General features: G+C 38.0%; 1 protein-coding gene across 12 annotated transcripts in view; it reads left to right on the forward strand.

Moving 5' to 3' along the window:
* The window catches only part of RBBP8 (RB binding protein 8, endonuclease), a 96,147-nt gene that overhangs the window by 79,719 nt on the left and 1,216 nt on the right, over positions 1-15,212 (forward strand). For 6 of the 12 annotated variants that reach the window (XM_021097738.1, XM_021097739.1, XM_021097737.1 and 3 more), the window contains 3 exons: positions 5,083-5,152; positions 10,246-10,342; positions 13,912-14,053. In XM_021097738.1, the coding sequence (XP_020953397.1) occupies positions 5,083-5,152; positions 10,246-10,342; positions 13,912-14,053 (309 nt within the window). Of the gene's footprint in view, positions 1-5,082; positions 5,153-10,245; positions 10,343-13,899; positions 14,054-15,212 lie in introns of all 12 variants that reach the window. The other 6 variants (XM_021097735.1, XM_021097736.1, XM_005665309.3 and 3 more) reach the window with 1 other exon arrangement.

Consider the following 15,212-nt stretch of genomic DNA (forward strand, 5'->3'; position numbering starts at 1 on the left):
TGGCAATATTCAAGTCATTGAATATAAATCTCTCTTGATTATATTTTCCATGTGCTTTTTAAAATGACAGCCCTTAGGATGAAACTTTAACCAAAGATATATAACAGCATACTTTTGCTTTCTCAGTCCATGGCAAAAACTTGATCAAGCAAATTTCATAATAAAAATTGACAGCTGTTCAATTCATTTTTTTCCCCTAGAAGAGCCTTTTGCAAATTGATTTCACTTAAAATAATATATATTTTTTATAGGATATGATTCATTTCTATCTTTTTTTTAAGTTGCATTTCATACTGACCATCCCATAGTTTCTTCTTACTTAGCCTTTGTGGTGATGATGCACTATTCTTTTGATCTCTGGCAACTTCTGTTTTCTAGAATATCTTTAAGATTCTGTTTTTCTCACATTTGTTTTCTCTCATGCTTTTATTACTTCTGAAGATAAAACTCCAGATCTACAGCTCTAGTTTGGATTCTTTGATGAATCCCAGTCCTGCATTTCTTAGTATTCCTATGTTTGTGTCTCTTCTACAGCTTAAACTTACCATATCTAAGCAAGTTCCATTTATTTCCTACCAAGTGACCTTTCAGATTTTATTTTTCCCAGTCACCCAGGCATAGAATTTAGAACTTATTGTCCATTTATTTCATTTTTTTGACCCCCATATCACATACTTCTACCGAGTCTTCCCTCCTAGGAAGGGGCAGGTTTCAGGGAGGATATCAAAAGCTTAGTTCTGGACATGTTAGTACTTAACTAGATATTCAAGTGGAGGTGTTTGTAGGCTATTTACATGTGTCAAGTTTAGAGGGGAAATCCATAATTTTTTTAAAAAAATGATTTTAGGGACAGGTGAAACAGTTAGTAGACAGAGCTGAAAGCCATGGCACTGAGTAAGAACACCCAAATACTAAAGGTAAATAGAAAAGAGAAGCATTTTAAGTTCTGGCTTCTGGGGAAACTGAGAAGGAGCTACAGCCTGTGAAATAGGAGGAACTTGAGAGTATGTGCCGCCTGGAAGCCAAGTGAGGATATTTCTGTGTATTTATTACTCCCAGCCTGGTCCTCTCTTTTGAACCTCAGACCTAATTCCAGCTATGGATTGGACTAGGCACCTTAAAATCAATAATTTCAATTAGAAATCTTTATTTTTCTACCTAAATTTGATCTTCTTCTGCCTTTCTGGGTCTCATTAAGCCTCAGATACTGTCCTCCCACTTACTAAAGATAGAAATGTGGGAGTCATATTTGACTTTTTTTTAATTTTTATTAGGGTCACACTGGTGGCATATGGAGGTTCCTAGGCTAGGTGGTCGAATCAGAGCTTTAGCTGCCAGCGTACACCACAGCCATAGCAATGTGGGATCCGAGCAGCATCTGTGACCTACACCACAGCTCACGGCAACATCAGATCCTTAACCCACTGAGCAAGGCCAGGGATCAAACCTGCATCCTAGTTGGGTTTGCTAACTGCTGAACCACAATGGGAGCTCCCATATTTGACTTCTTTTTTAACCTCACCTTCACACCCAATCTAATACTTTGGTGGCTCTATCTCTAAAACATATAAAACTTCTCTTAATTTCTGTAACCACTACCCTAGTCTAAACCACTTTTATCTCTACCTGTCTTAGAGCAGGACTCCTCTAACTGGTGTTATATCAGACCAGTAGCTACAAAGAATTAAAAATGATTTTAATTTTTTTAAGTTTTTTTACTGAAATATATTTGATTTATAATGTGTTAATTTCCAGTGTACAGCAGAGTGATTCTGTTTTTTGAATATAAATGTATCCATTGTTTTTCAGATTCTTTTCCATTGTAGGCTATTAAAAGATATTAAGTATAGTTCCCTCTCTTACAATAGGTCCTTGTTTGTTATCTATTTTGTATTTGGCTAGTGTATATATTTTAATCCCAAATTTCCCTCTCCCCCTTCCCTGTGGTAACTATAAGTTTGTTTTCTATGTCTGTGAATCTCTGTTTTGTAAATAAGTTCATTTGTATCATGTTTTAGATTCCACTATAAGCAACATCTATGATATTTGTCTTTGTCTGACTTAACTTCACTTAGTATATTTCTAGGTCCATCCATGTTGCTACAGATGGCATTATTTCATTCTTTTTATGGCTGAGTAATATTCCTGTGTGTGTGTGTGTGGCTCCATCCCACATCTTTTTTTTTTTTTTTTTTTTTTTTGTCTTTTTTGTCTTTTTGTTGTTGTTGTTATTGTTGCTATTTCTTGGGCTGCTCCCGCGGCATATGGAGGTTCCCAGGCTAGGGGTTGAATCGGAGCTGTAGCCACCGGCCTATGCCAAAGACACAGCAACGCGGGATCCGAGCCGCGTCTGCAACCTACACCACAGCTCACGGCAACGCCGGATCGTTAACCCACTGAGCAAGGGCAGGGACCAAACCCGCAACCTCATGGTTCTTAGTCGGATTCGTTAACCACTTCGCCACGACGGGAACTCCGCCCACATCTTTTTTATCCATTCATCAGTTGATGGACATTTAGGCTGCTTCTATGTCTTTTTGTTTAAGGTTTCCTTTGCTGTACAGAAGCTTTTAAGTTTAATTAGGTCCCATTTGTTTATTTTTATTTCCATTACTCTAGGAGATGGATCTAAAAAAATGTTGCTGCAGTTTATCAGAGTGTTCTGCCTATGTTTTCCTCTAGGAGTTTTATAGTATTCAGCCTTACATTTTAGGTCTTTAATCCATTTTGAGTTTATTACTGTATATGGTGTTAAAGAATGTTCTAATTTCATTCTTTATGCAAGCTGTCCAGTTTTTCCAGCACCAAAAGTGATTTAAGTTAAATTTAAATTGGACTATATTATCTTCTTGCTAAAAAATACTTCAAGGAAAAGAAGATATTTGAATGGCCAGTAAGCACATTAAAAGATGGCCAATATTATTGGACATGAAGGATAGATATAACACTTCACACCCACAGAAATGGTAAAAAGATTGATAACATCTAGCATTAGCAAGGGTGAATCAGAGCAGCTAGAACTCTCATACCTTGCTGGCAGAGTACGAAATTGATTATTCTTTAGAAAACAGTTCAGCAGGGTTTATTTTTGACAGCTTTATTGAGGTTGGTCAATAGAGGCGTTTTTTGTGGGTTTTTTTGCTTTTTAGGGCTGCACCCGCAGCATATGGAGATTCCCAGGCTAGGGATCGAATCAGAGCTACAGCTGCCGTCCTACACCACAGCCACAGCAACACAGGATCCGAGCAGCATCTGTGACCTACACCACAGCTTATGACAACCCACTGAGCAAGGCCAGGGATCACACCCGCGACCTCATGGTTCCTAGTTGGATTTGTTTCCGCTGCACCACGACGGGAACTCCCAAGTTTTTTGTAAAGTTAAGCATACACCTATACTATGACCCAGCAGTTCCACTCCTAGGTATATACCCAAGAAAAATGGAAACATGTTCATGGGCAGATGTGTTCAAGAATGTTCATAGCAGTGCTATTTATAAGAACTCAAACTGAATAAACCCAAATGTCCATCAGCAGGTGAATAAATATAAGTTGTACTCATGATGGAACAAAAAGAAGGGAATTAGTGGGCTCAATAATATGGATTAGTCTCCAAAAGTTGTTGAGCTAAATGAGTGCAAAAGATAATAAAGAATACATACTATGTAATCCCATTAATATGACGTTTTAAAAGAGACATATCTAAGTATGGTGATAGAAATTAGATCACTGATTATGGGGGAGAAGATTTATGCCTCAATAAGGTAGATTCTTTTAAAAAATCTTCAGTGGCTTCCTACTGCACTTACGGTAAAATTCACACTCCTTCTCTTGGCCTCCAGGGCCCATTATGACCTGGTACCTGCCCACCCCCCCGACCCTCATCTTCTCCAACACCTCCCTTTCTTCACTAAATCTCAGCCACACTGACCTCTTACTTAAAAACTTTTTGCCATCTAGGACCCTTACCCACAACATTCCCCACTCCTAAATCTTCTCACGTCTTACTTCTCCTTATTCATCAGTTATTTCCCTCCATGTTCTTCCTCAGATAGTCTCAGCTGTCTGCTTACTTAATGTTTTTTTTCCTCACTGCACTGGAAACTCCATGAGGACTGGAGACCTAGTCTCTCCTGTTTTACATTTTAAGTCCAGATCTTAGCACAGTGCTCAGTAAATTTTTATTTGAACAGATGATAGGATGTAGTTGTTTAGGGCTAGATGATGTGGGACTCAGGTCCATGGGCACTAGTCCTTATTTTGTCACCATTTTCTGATGAAATTTTAAAAACTTTTTATTTCCTAGGAATTCCCATCGGGGCTCAGTGGAAGCAAATCCAACTAGTATCCATGAAGATGCAGGTTCAGTCCCTGGCCTTGCTCAGTGGGTTGGGGATCTGGCATTGCCTTGAGCTGTGGTGTAGGTTGCAGACCCAGCTCAGATCCACAATTGCTATGGCTGTGGTGTAGGCTGGCAGCTACAGCTCAGATTCAACCCCTAGCCTGGGAACCTCCGTATGACGCGAGTGTGGCCCTAAAATGACAAAAAGAAAAAGAAAAAAAAACCTTTTTATTTCCTAGTTATCATCTTACCTTAAAGACACATTATAAAATTCAATAGGACTAATAAGTGATGCAGACTAAAACCTGTCTTGTTCCTGTTGTTTGGTTCCAAATGATAATGGGCATCTGAGTAGTTCTTTTAAAGTCTAAAATACTTTTATAGTTATGATTTTTATCTCTTCACTAGTTCCGAGGTAAGATAATCAGCATTCTCCTTATGCTCATGAAAAAGAAAGAATTTATTATAGAAAATTTAGGGGTTCCCTCCTGGCTCAGCAGGTGAGGATCCAGTGTTGACACTGCTATGGCCCATTACAGCTGTGGTGTGGATTCAATCCCTGGCCTCTCAATCCCACATGCCAAGAAAAGAGAGAATTTAAACAAATTGCCTAGGGACCTAGAGTACAGAAGCCAATAAAAATAGAAGTTTTGGTACATGTCCCTTCCCCCCCCCCCAAAAAAAAAGCTAGTTATTTCTAAATTAGACACTGAATTTGTGGTATGCTTGCTTTGTTTACAGCTCATGGTGATAAACAAGATAAAGTCAAACAGAAAGCATTTGTGGAGCCATACTTTAAAGGTGATGAAAGGTAAGTTGGCCTTGGTTAATACCAGCCATGTGATTAGAAGTACAACAGAGCTGTCTTTGTCAGAATATCTCTGAATTGTTAAAATTGCTACTTAGGTTAAAATAGAATGCATATCATTTAGTTTAATACCAAAACAAAAAATGAAACTTAAGTATAAAAATGCACATTTTTGGAGTTCCCACCATGGCACAGTGGGTTAAGTATCCAACTGCAGCAGCTCAGGTGCCTTGAAGAGGTGTGGGTTCAGACCTCCCCCCACCGCCCCCACAGGTGTGGCCATAAAATTTTTTTTTAAAAAAGGACAGATTTTTAAAATAAGGAAATTTTTTACCACCACTACCCTTTTTTGGACATTGGTGCCAGTTCTTTTCTTTTCTATGCTTTATTATAACATATTTTATTCTTATCCTATTTTGTGAACTTTATTTGAACTCTGGAAATTGATTAAATATTGTAACTTTATTTACTACAGACTTTAGGTGGTGAGCCCTAGGTTGTGCTTCAGAGTTACTTTATGAGAATTTTTACCTTAAAAATATGTAAACATCTTGATATTAAACCATAATGTTACTGCTTTTTATGGAAATATTACAAATTCTATAATGTTCAGTCATGTACTATTCATCCTAGAAGTGAATTAAGGCATAGTAATTCATTCAGAAAACTTTTTATGGTTCTTTTTAACTTACTGGCAAATTTAGTCATTCCAAAGGCAAAATTATCCCTTATACTTTTATTTGTTGGGAATTTAGAAATCTGACATGCCAAGATAAATTTTTATTGGAGTTCCTATTGTGGCTCAGTGATAATGAACCCGGCTAGTATCCCCAGCTGGGATTCAGGTTTGATCCCTGACCTTGCTCATTGGGTTAAGGATCGGTGTTCTCATAAGCTGTGGTGTAGGTCACAGACGTGGCTCAGATCCCTCGTTGCAGTGGCTATGGCATAGGCCAGCAGCTGCAGCTCCAATTCAACCCCTAGGCTGGGAATTTCCATATGCTGTGGGTGAGGCCTTTAAAAAAATACAGGGAGGACTTCCCATCGTGGCGCAGTGGTTAACGAATCCGACTAGGAACCATGAGGTTGCGGGTTCGATCCCTGCTCTTGCTCAGTGGGTTAACGATCCGGCGTTGCCGTGAGCTGTGGTGTAGGTTGCAGATGCGGCTCGGACCCCGCGTTGCTGTGGCTCTGGCGTAGGCCAGTGGCTACAGCTCCGATTCAACCCCTAGCCTGGGAACCTCCATATGCCGCGGGAGCGGCCAAAGAAATAGCAGCAACAACAACAACAAAAAAAAAAATACAGGGAAAAAAAAAAGGATAAATTTTTCATGCCTGTGATACTCTAATAGGTAAGAGCTGTTATTTTGTTGATAAGTGATTAATTCCTTTCCTCTGTTTACTAATTTACCAAAGAAATAGTACCATTGCATCTCAAATGTGACTAGAGTGTCTTGTGTGTTTTTGTTGTTTTTTGGGGTTGCTGTTTTTGTTTTTGTTTTTTGGGGCATGGTGTACAGCAGCTTGATGTGGGATCAGAATTCCCAGACCAGGATTGAACACAGGCCACAGCAGTGAAAGTGCCCTGTCCTAACCACTACACCACCAGGGAACTGTTTGTCTTGTTTAAATATCATCATGAATTCACAAATTCAAGTTATGTTTGATGTTTCCATCCATTGTAGTTATCGCCATTATCGATACTCAAATTGTCCCATCTTTGCCCAGTGGAAGCCTCTTTGAATGCACACTATTCTAGTCGGCTTCCAAAGCTCGTTGCTGGTATAAGATGTTCCAGGCTGTCTGGTACACTTCCTGCCATAGGCTGGAATCTGCCATTTCTCCAAGGAGCCCTGGTGGTTTGAGGTGGTTTTTTTTAGTGAGAATGGTATTTAGGCCATAGTCTGCTAGGGTTGCTCACTGCTGCAGTCAGCCATGTTTCTAGACCTTTTTAGGTGGAGAGAGTTGGAAATAAAGTTTTTGTTTCATTTTGGTTCTTTTAAAATAAACTTCATTTGTTCATACTGATAGCTCCAATTCAAGTTCAGGACTATAGGGTTTCTCTGTAACCTCCTCTGTCACATCTGTATCTACTTTCCCACTTAATGAAAATCCCTCTTCTCAGTGCCACCATCATTCCTCATTCAACTTGATTCTATAGAACAGTCTCAGAATAATTCAAACTGTCACCAATAATATGATTTATGAAAATGGTTTAAGTTTTGTGTCTTTTCGTCCTTAAGATACATTCTATTAGAAATGTACAGTCAAGTCACTGTGCTTTCAAGTCACTTAGGATAATTATCTTCTGTGTAGTTATGCTACCAACCCAGTATCCACATTTGTTTTATTTTACTTTTTTTGGAAATTGTTTTTTTCTTTTTTTACAATTAAGGAAATTATGTACCTGATAACAGAGGCTGAAAACAGGGTATATTCAGATAAGTCTACCTTCTATCCTGTCACCTTCATTTTGTTAGCTATTCCTACAGGTAACCATTTGTTTAAAGTTTATGGGAGTTCCCGTCGTGGCGCAGTGGTTAACGAATCCGACTAGGAACCATGAGGTTGCGGGTTTGGTCCCTGGCCTTGCTCAGTGGGTTGGGGATCTGGCAGTGCCGTGAACTGTGGTGTAGGTTGCAGACGTGGCTCGGATCCCATGTTGCTGTGGCTCTGGTGTAGGCCAGTGATTACAGCTCCGATTGGACCCCTAGCCTGGGAACCTCTATATGCCGCGGGAGCGGCCCAAGAAATGTCAAAAAGACCAAAAAAAAAAAAAAAAAAAATAGTTTATGGTTTCCCATCCATTTTAAAAAATAAAAGCAGATTTCTATTTATACATCTTGATATTGATACAGATGTAGATATTTCTTCCCTTATACAAGTGGTAGAATGCTATATATATATATATATATATATATATATACACACACACACACACATACACCTTTCTCTATTTTGCTTTTTTTTTTTTTTTTTGTCTTTTGTCTTTTGTCTTTTTAGGGCCACACTAGCGGCATACGGATGTTCCCAGGCTAGGGGTCTAATCGGAACTGTAGGTGCTGGCCTACATCACAGCCATAGCAACGCCAGATCTGCAACCTACACCACAGCCCACGGCAATGCTGGATCCTTAACCCACTGAGCAGCAAGGCCAGGGATCAAACCCACAACCTCATGGTTCCTGGTTGGATTCGTTTCCACTGGTCCACGACAGGAACTCCTACTTTGATTTTTCATTTAACTATTTGTCCTGGAAATCATTCCTAGTAGTATGCAGTGATATTCTTCATTTTTTTTTTTTTAATTTCATAGCATTTCATTGTACCATAGCTTATTCTCTAGTGGTGGGCATTTGGGTTTTTTATAGTTATGCTACCATGTATAGTGCTGCAGTGAATAGCCCTGTGCATTCTCTCTCCAAATTTCTGCTTGTGCAGCTTTGGAATAGATTCTTAGAAGACTGCAGAGCAAGAACTGTCATGTCAAATGCTTCATAGTAGAGGTTCACTAACTTTAACAAAAAATATAGTTTTATTTATTCTGAAACCATTACATAGCTGGAGATGCAGGGGGTGGGTAAAGATGTAGAGATGGTACAGAGTTACTAGCAAACCCTGGGAAGATAGGTTGTGTGGTGTTGGGGCAAGACTCTTCGAGAACATTGAGGTGATGCTTGATGTCTACTGCAGCTGTTAGGCTATTAATTGGATTCCCTGCTGCACCTGTACACTACAGAAAGTGAATAGGTAAGATTCAGAGGAAAGGGTATGGCTAAATTCTATTCTATATAAATTTCAGATTCATAAACTATTTGAAAGAATATACAATCATGGCAATATTGTTTTATGTTGTTTCTTAGTCTTCCTTTTTTAATTCCACCAGTTACTCCAGAATTGAGAGTTCTTAGTTTTAAGCACAAAAAGAACTTACAATGTATTTTGAAATAGAGCAGTTAAAACTTTCTTTTGAAAAGAAGTGCTTGCCAACTAGAGGTACATGTGATCAAAAAAGGAGTAGATGTGTTACCCACAAGTCATTTTAAAAATTAGTTTTGGGGAGTTCCCATTGTGGCTCAGCAGTAACGAACCCAGCTAGTATCCATAAGGACGTAGATTTGATCCCTGGCCTTGTTCAGTGGGTTAAGGATCCAGCATTGCCATGAGCTATAGGTGTAAGTCACAGATGTGGCTCAGATCTTGCATTGCTGTGGATGTGGTGTAGGCCAGCAGCTGGCTCAGATTCAAACCCTAGGCAGGGAACTTCCATATGCCACAGGTGCGGCCCTTAAAGATTAAAATAAATAAATAAAGAATAGTTTGGGCATGTTTCTGTTATAAACAAATATATGTGATGTCATGTAAGTCTTCATTTACTATCTTGTAAGTTTAGAGTAATTGGGCTTTTTAAAGCAGGATGTATTAATAAAGAAATGTTCCATGCTTCCTGACTGCTTTTTCTTATCAAAGTCCTGCATACCTCACCATTCCGTACCACAGTAGTTTTGACCTTTCCTAGATTTCCAGTGATTCACAATAGGATCTGATCCATTTAAGGACAAGCACAAATGATAATAGTTCTTAATATTTTGAAGAATTTAAGATGGACAGAAGCAGCAAAAGAAATTTTTGGAGAAAATAGCAAGTGACGTACAAACAAATGAATCTGTTCTTTGGGGAAGATAGGTTAGCCCTGATAGATAGGTTCTTAGTACTAGAAACTGAGTTAACAGAGGCAGTATTCTCTCTCAGTTGTTGTAGAAGACCAATTCCCGATGTTAATAATAACAGTGTTTCTTTTTAATTAGGTTATTTTATATTTTACCTCCCAACCTAATTATTTTCAACCATCCAGAGGTGAAAATAAGAATAGTCGTCTTTTTCAGTTAAAGAAAAATATCCATATAAATACCTGATTAATATTTTAGTGAAGAGGGAATGAAAAAAATACTTGCTTTTCTCATGTACTGAGGAAGCAGTTCAAATAAAATGAATGAATGTTTTGGGATTATTTATCTGGATGCTCACCTTTGCTAATTTAAAACCTAAACCAAAGGTCTTTATAGTAATAGATAATGTAATTCGTTTTTCCCCCAGAGAGACCAGCTTACAAAATTTTCCTCATATTGAGGTGGTTCGGAAAAAAGAAGAGAGAAGAAAATTGCTTGGACACACATGTAAGGAATGTGAAATTGTAAGTACCAATGTAAATACTATCCTTTTGGTTTTTTAAAGTATGGCTTTATAGATCATACATACATGATTTAAAAAACATAAATACAACAAAAAACAAAAAACACAAATCATAAAAATATTTGTATCTAGAAGCAAGTTTGAGCCAGGAATAACAGAACGAATACATAAGAGTGTACATATTAGCTGGGATGTAAGAGAGATAAATAGATGAAAATGAAAGCCCTCAATTTTTCCTAGATTCTCTTTCAATGAATCTGGAGCCTAAGCACTAGTTCTTATTTCTAGCTTACGACATTTGTGCCATTCATCTTTTGTATTTTTATGCGTATTTCTTTAAACTTTTTCCCCTTCTATTGTTTCAGCAGAGGCTTTTATAACATACTATTGTGGGGAAATTATTATATTTCAATCAGAAACTTTCCTATAATATTTTTTACTTATTTTATCATATTTTGCTGTAATTGTTTTTTTACTTTACCAGCAACATTCAGGAAATGAGATAATACTCATAATTGTTTTTTTCTAAACAACTGGTACAACCATAAGCTCTTTTTTCCCCCAAATTTTCCTTTCCAAACAAAATATGAATAGGCTCTACTTCATCCTTAGAACACAGATATTAGTTTACACAGATATTAGTTTACATTGGGTGTTCTAGACTGTATCCACTTAAGGATATTCTGATTGTCCTAAATAGTCCAGGCAGGTTCTGTGTTTTCTTGAAACATGTTGTTTTTATTTCTTCCCTTGCTGTCCTTTAGCTGTTGGATGCCTGTTTCTATCAGTGTACTTCCCCCTTTTAATTTTTTCATTAACTATGGCCAGAAAATTTGATAACAAAGCACATTGAAGTTAGGTGAGAATAGATTACAGAGCAGGTAAGCATTTGGTGAGAAATAGGCTCTCATTCTCTTAAGAGTGGGAGTGTAACTTGAGATCAGTATTTTGAAAAGCAGTTTGGTATAACAAGCAAAATCTGAATCATGAGTTTTTGTAACACAAATCAAATGTATCATGATTTCTTAACTAAGGAATATGGTCTGTTCTAAGTAAACTTCCAGATTTTAATTATAACTGAAATTGGTACAATTAGAAAAAAAAAAGCTCTTTTGCTTTTTTTAGAGACTTAATTTGCTTTCCTTCTCTCAGGAATCATTTTTGCGCTGTTACCCAATCTCTAAAAACACTATTTCATACATTTTATTTCTTTTTTTTTTTTTTTTTTGGTTTTTTAAGGTAGAGGGTAAATCTGTTCCCTGTAACTCCCTCATGACTAGGAGTGAAAGTGCCAGCCCCATGTATCTAAATTTAAATATTGCCTATATGCTTACCCTAAAATTTTTCCATTGCCTAGTCCACATGTAGAATATGCAGTACATGTGGATGTGTAATAGTCATCTCAAATTTCACATGTCTAAAAGCAAAGTTTCTACCTCCAATTCTCGAACCTTTCCTCTGAGCCTTCTATATCCATTCTTCTAGTTGTTTAAACCAGAGATTTTGTAGTTGTCCTCTTTTTTTTTTTTTTTTATGTTAAAAACATATCGGTCAGCAAATCCCATTGATTGTACTTACTTTTTTTTTTTTTTTTTGGTCTTTTTTGTCTTTTTGCCATTTCTTGGACTGCTCCTGCGGCATATAGAGGTTCCCAGGCTAGGGGTTGAATTGGAGCTGTAGCTGCCAGCCTACACCACAGCCACAGCAACGCGGGATCTGAGCTGAGTCTGCAACCTACACCACAGTTCACGGCAATGCCGGATCCTTAACTCACTGAGCAAGGCCAGGGATGGAACCCGCAACCTCATGGTTCCTAGTCAGATTTGTTAACCACTGAGCCACAACAGGAACTCCATTGATTGTACTTTCAACACAATAATAGTCTCTTTTTCCAAATGATCTTTTTGGAAGAAAAGTTAAATCATGTCATTCTTCTGTCCAAAATCCTTAAATGGCTTCCTTTCTTAGTAAGAAATGGAGTCAAAGTCCTTATGAAGGACAATAAGCTCACACTCCACTTCCTCTCTAACTTTATCTTCAGTACTCTCCCATTTGATTGCTGTGTTACAGCTACATTTAATGTTCTTTTCAAATATGTTGTAATTTGGTGGCACTGTTTCTCCAATATTGATTGGTAACCATGGTTCTCTAAAGGCATCCAATCCCAGTTCCCAGGCTAAGGTGACAAATGCTAATATTCATGGCAGTGGGAATGAAGAAAAAGATACCAGGAAAAACAAAGTTTTAGAGATATTACTCTAAAACCTTTAACCTACATAAAAGAAATTTTTCTTTCTTTTTTTTTTTGCCATTTCTTGGGCTGCTCCCTCAGCATATGGAGGTTCCCAGCCTAGGGGTCTAATGGGAGCTGTAGCCGCAGCCTACACCAGAGCCACAGCAACACGGGATCCAAGCCGCATCTGCAACCTACTCCACAGCTCATGGCAATGCCGGATCCTTAACCCACTAAAAGAAATATTTTGAAAAACTTTACTTTAAAAAAATTCTAGTCCTGAGTCTACCACTTTCACTAGGTGATAACTTTGGTAAATTTATCACTTTGATTTTCAGTTTCTCAAGTGTAAAATGGAATTAGCGGGATTATGCGATCCTGTCATCTGTTCTATTAAACTGTACTGCTTTGTTTTCTTTAGATCTAGAGCTTGCTTAAAGACCTGTATAATTTTCACATAGAAGTTTTCTCTTTGCATGAAATTCAGTTATGATCACAGTTGCAAAAAATAATATGCCTTTGATCGTGGTTGAAAAATATAGTTTAAAGGGGAAGTCATGAAGCCGACAACATTCAAGGCTAAACTTTTATTTTAAATGATTATAGTGATAGGAAAATTACTTCAAAACACATGTTATATCCAAATAACATTTGAGAAACATGCTATTCAGAGTGCAGGCCTCAGCATTTTTGTTGCTGGAATGAGAAAGATAGAGAGTTTGCACCAGTATATAAATCAGTTGTACCACTAAGCACACTGTAAAGTTCAACTGGCTTTTTTTTTTTTTTTGGCCTTTTTTTGTTTGTCTTTTTGCCATTACTTGGGCCGCTCCCACAGCATATGGAGGCTCCCAGGCTAGGGGTTGAATCGCCTTCGCCAGAGCCACAGCAATGCAGGATCCGAGCCTTGTCTGCAACCTACACCACAGCTCACAGCAACGCCGGATCCTTAACCCACTAAGCAAGGCCAGGGATCGAACCCGAAACGTCATGGTTCCTAGTCAGATTCGTTAACCACTGAGCCATGACAGGAACTCCCAGCTTTTTTTTTTTTCATTGTGAGATTTTATTGATAAAGGAAGCAGTATCCTGGTTTACATGGTGATACAAGCTCCCTTCTCATATGTGGAGCAAACATTTCACAGACCCACACCAATTATTGTCAGTAATTTCCAAATAGTAATTACAGATAGTATTAATTACTAACATTATCAGTGAGAATTCAGTTTCCATATTAGCATGCTGAATACTTTAATAGTTTTCTTAGTTTCTAGTTTATAATCAGTGACACTGCATTCATTATTACTGAGTGGCAATCTTACCAGTTTTATTATCAGTATTATGCAGATTTCCCAGCAGAAGAGAGAGAAAAGAAGTTGGCTTCTTGCTCAAGACACCGATTTCGCTACATTCCACCCAGCACACCAGAGAATTTCTGGGAAGTTGGTTTTCCTTCCACTCAGACTTGTATGGAAAGAGGTAAGAGATTATAACATTTTGAAAAAAAAAAAATTAATACTGTATATACCCAAGTCTAAACATTAAACTTTTTCTCCATGATTCTCTGTAGGTTGGGTGCCAGTTTTGTGACAAATACAATATCCTAAAGATAAAAGACTTAACCTCTTCAAATAATTTCATTGGAATCATATTGTTTATAAGCACTCCAGTGGGATTGTGTATGCATTATCTTGGTTTATCGTTCAAATTTCAGAAAGTAATTTTTTTATCCTATCAAAATGACTTTTAATAACTTTACAAAAGTTGCCGAAGTTAATATTGTTGAAAAGCATTTTAATTTTTTCTAAAGTGACTACTCTGAACTTTAGATGTCAAAACCTCACTTATCCAGAGTGCTGGTTATTTATAAATCATATTTGAGTAAAAAGGAAGACTTAACATGCAACTAGCTCCTTCGAATATAGTACTTACATTTCATGTAATCTGAGAACGTGTGCAGCTTTAAAGCTCCAGATATTTAGTGTTAATAGTTTTTCCAAAAGATACAAAGTCTCTTACAGCTATTACCATGCTTCCTGTTTTCTCTTCTTGGATGTGATGTCTATTCCTGGTCATCAGAAACAATTAGGCAGTCTGGATTGTCCTGTGTTGGCACCCCCAGCATGGCCTAGGGGATATAAGAGAGCACAGTCTTCCCCTGAAAACTACATGATTTGAGACACCTCAGGAGAACCATACAGTCTGAAGAGTACAGGGACATGTCATCTCATCAAATAGCTACTGCAGAAAGTCTTTTTTTTTTTTTTTTTTTTTTGTCTTTTTTTGTTGTTGTTGTTGTTGCTATTTCTTGGGCCGCTCCCGTGGCATATGGAGGTTCCCAGGCTAGGGGTTGAATCGGAGCTGTAGCCACCGGCCTACGCCAGAGCCGCAGCAATGCGGGGTCCGAGCCGCGTCTGCAGCCTACACCACAGCTCACGGCAACGCCGGATCGTTAACCCACTGAGCAAGGGCAGGGACCGAACCCGCAACCTCATGGTTCCTAGTCGGATTCGTTAACCACTGCGCCACGACGGGAACTCCAGAAAGTCTTTTTGATAAGCACCTGAATTTATCATAATGGTAAAAAGTTCATGATTAGCCATTTGTCCACATTTGCAACCAGAGAGAGGCAGAAGAG

The sequence above is a fragment of the Sus scrofa genome, chromosome 6 (genome assembly GCF_000003025.6).
Source record: "Sus scrofa isolate TJ Tabasco breed Duroc chromosome 6, Sscrofa11.1, whole genome shotgun sequence".
Classification (NCBI taxonomy): Eukaryota; Metazoa; Chordata; class Mammalia; order Artiodactyla; family Suidae; genus Sus; species Sus scrofa.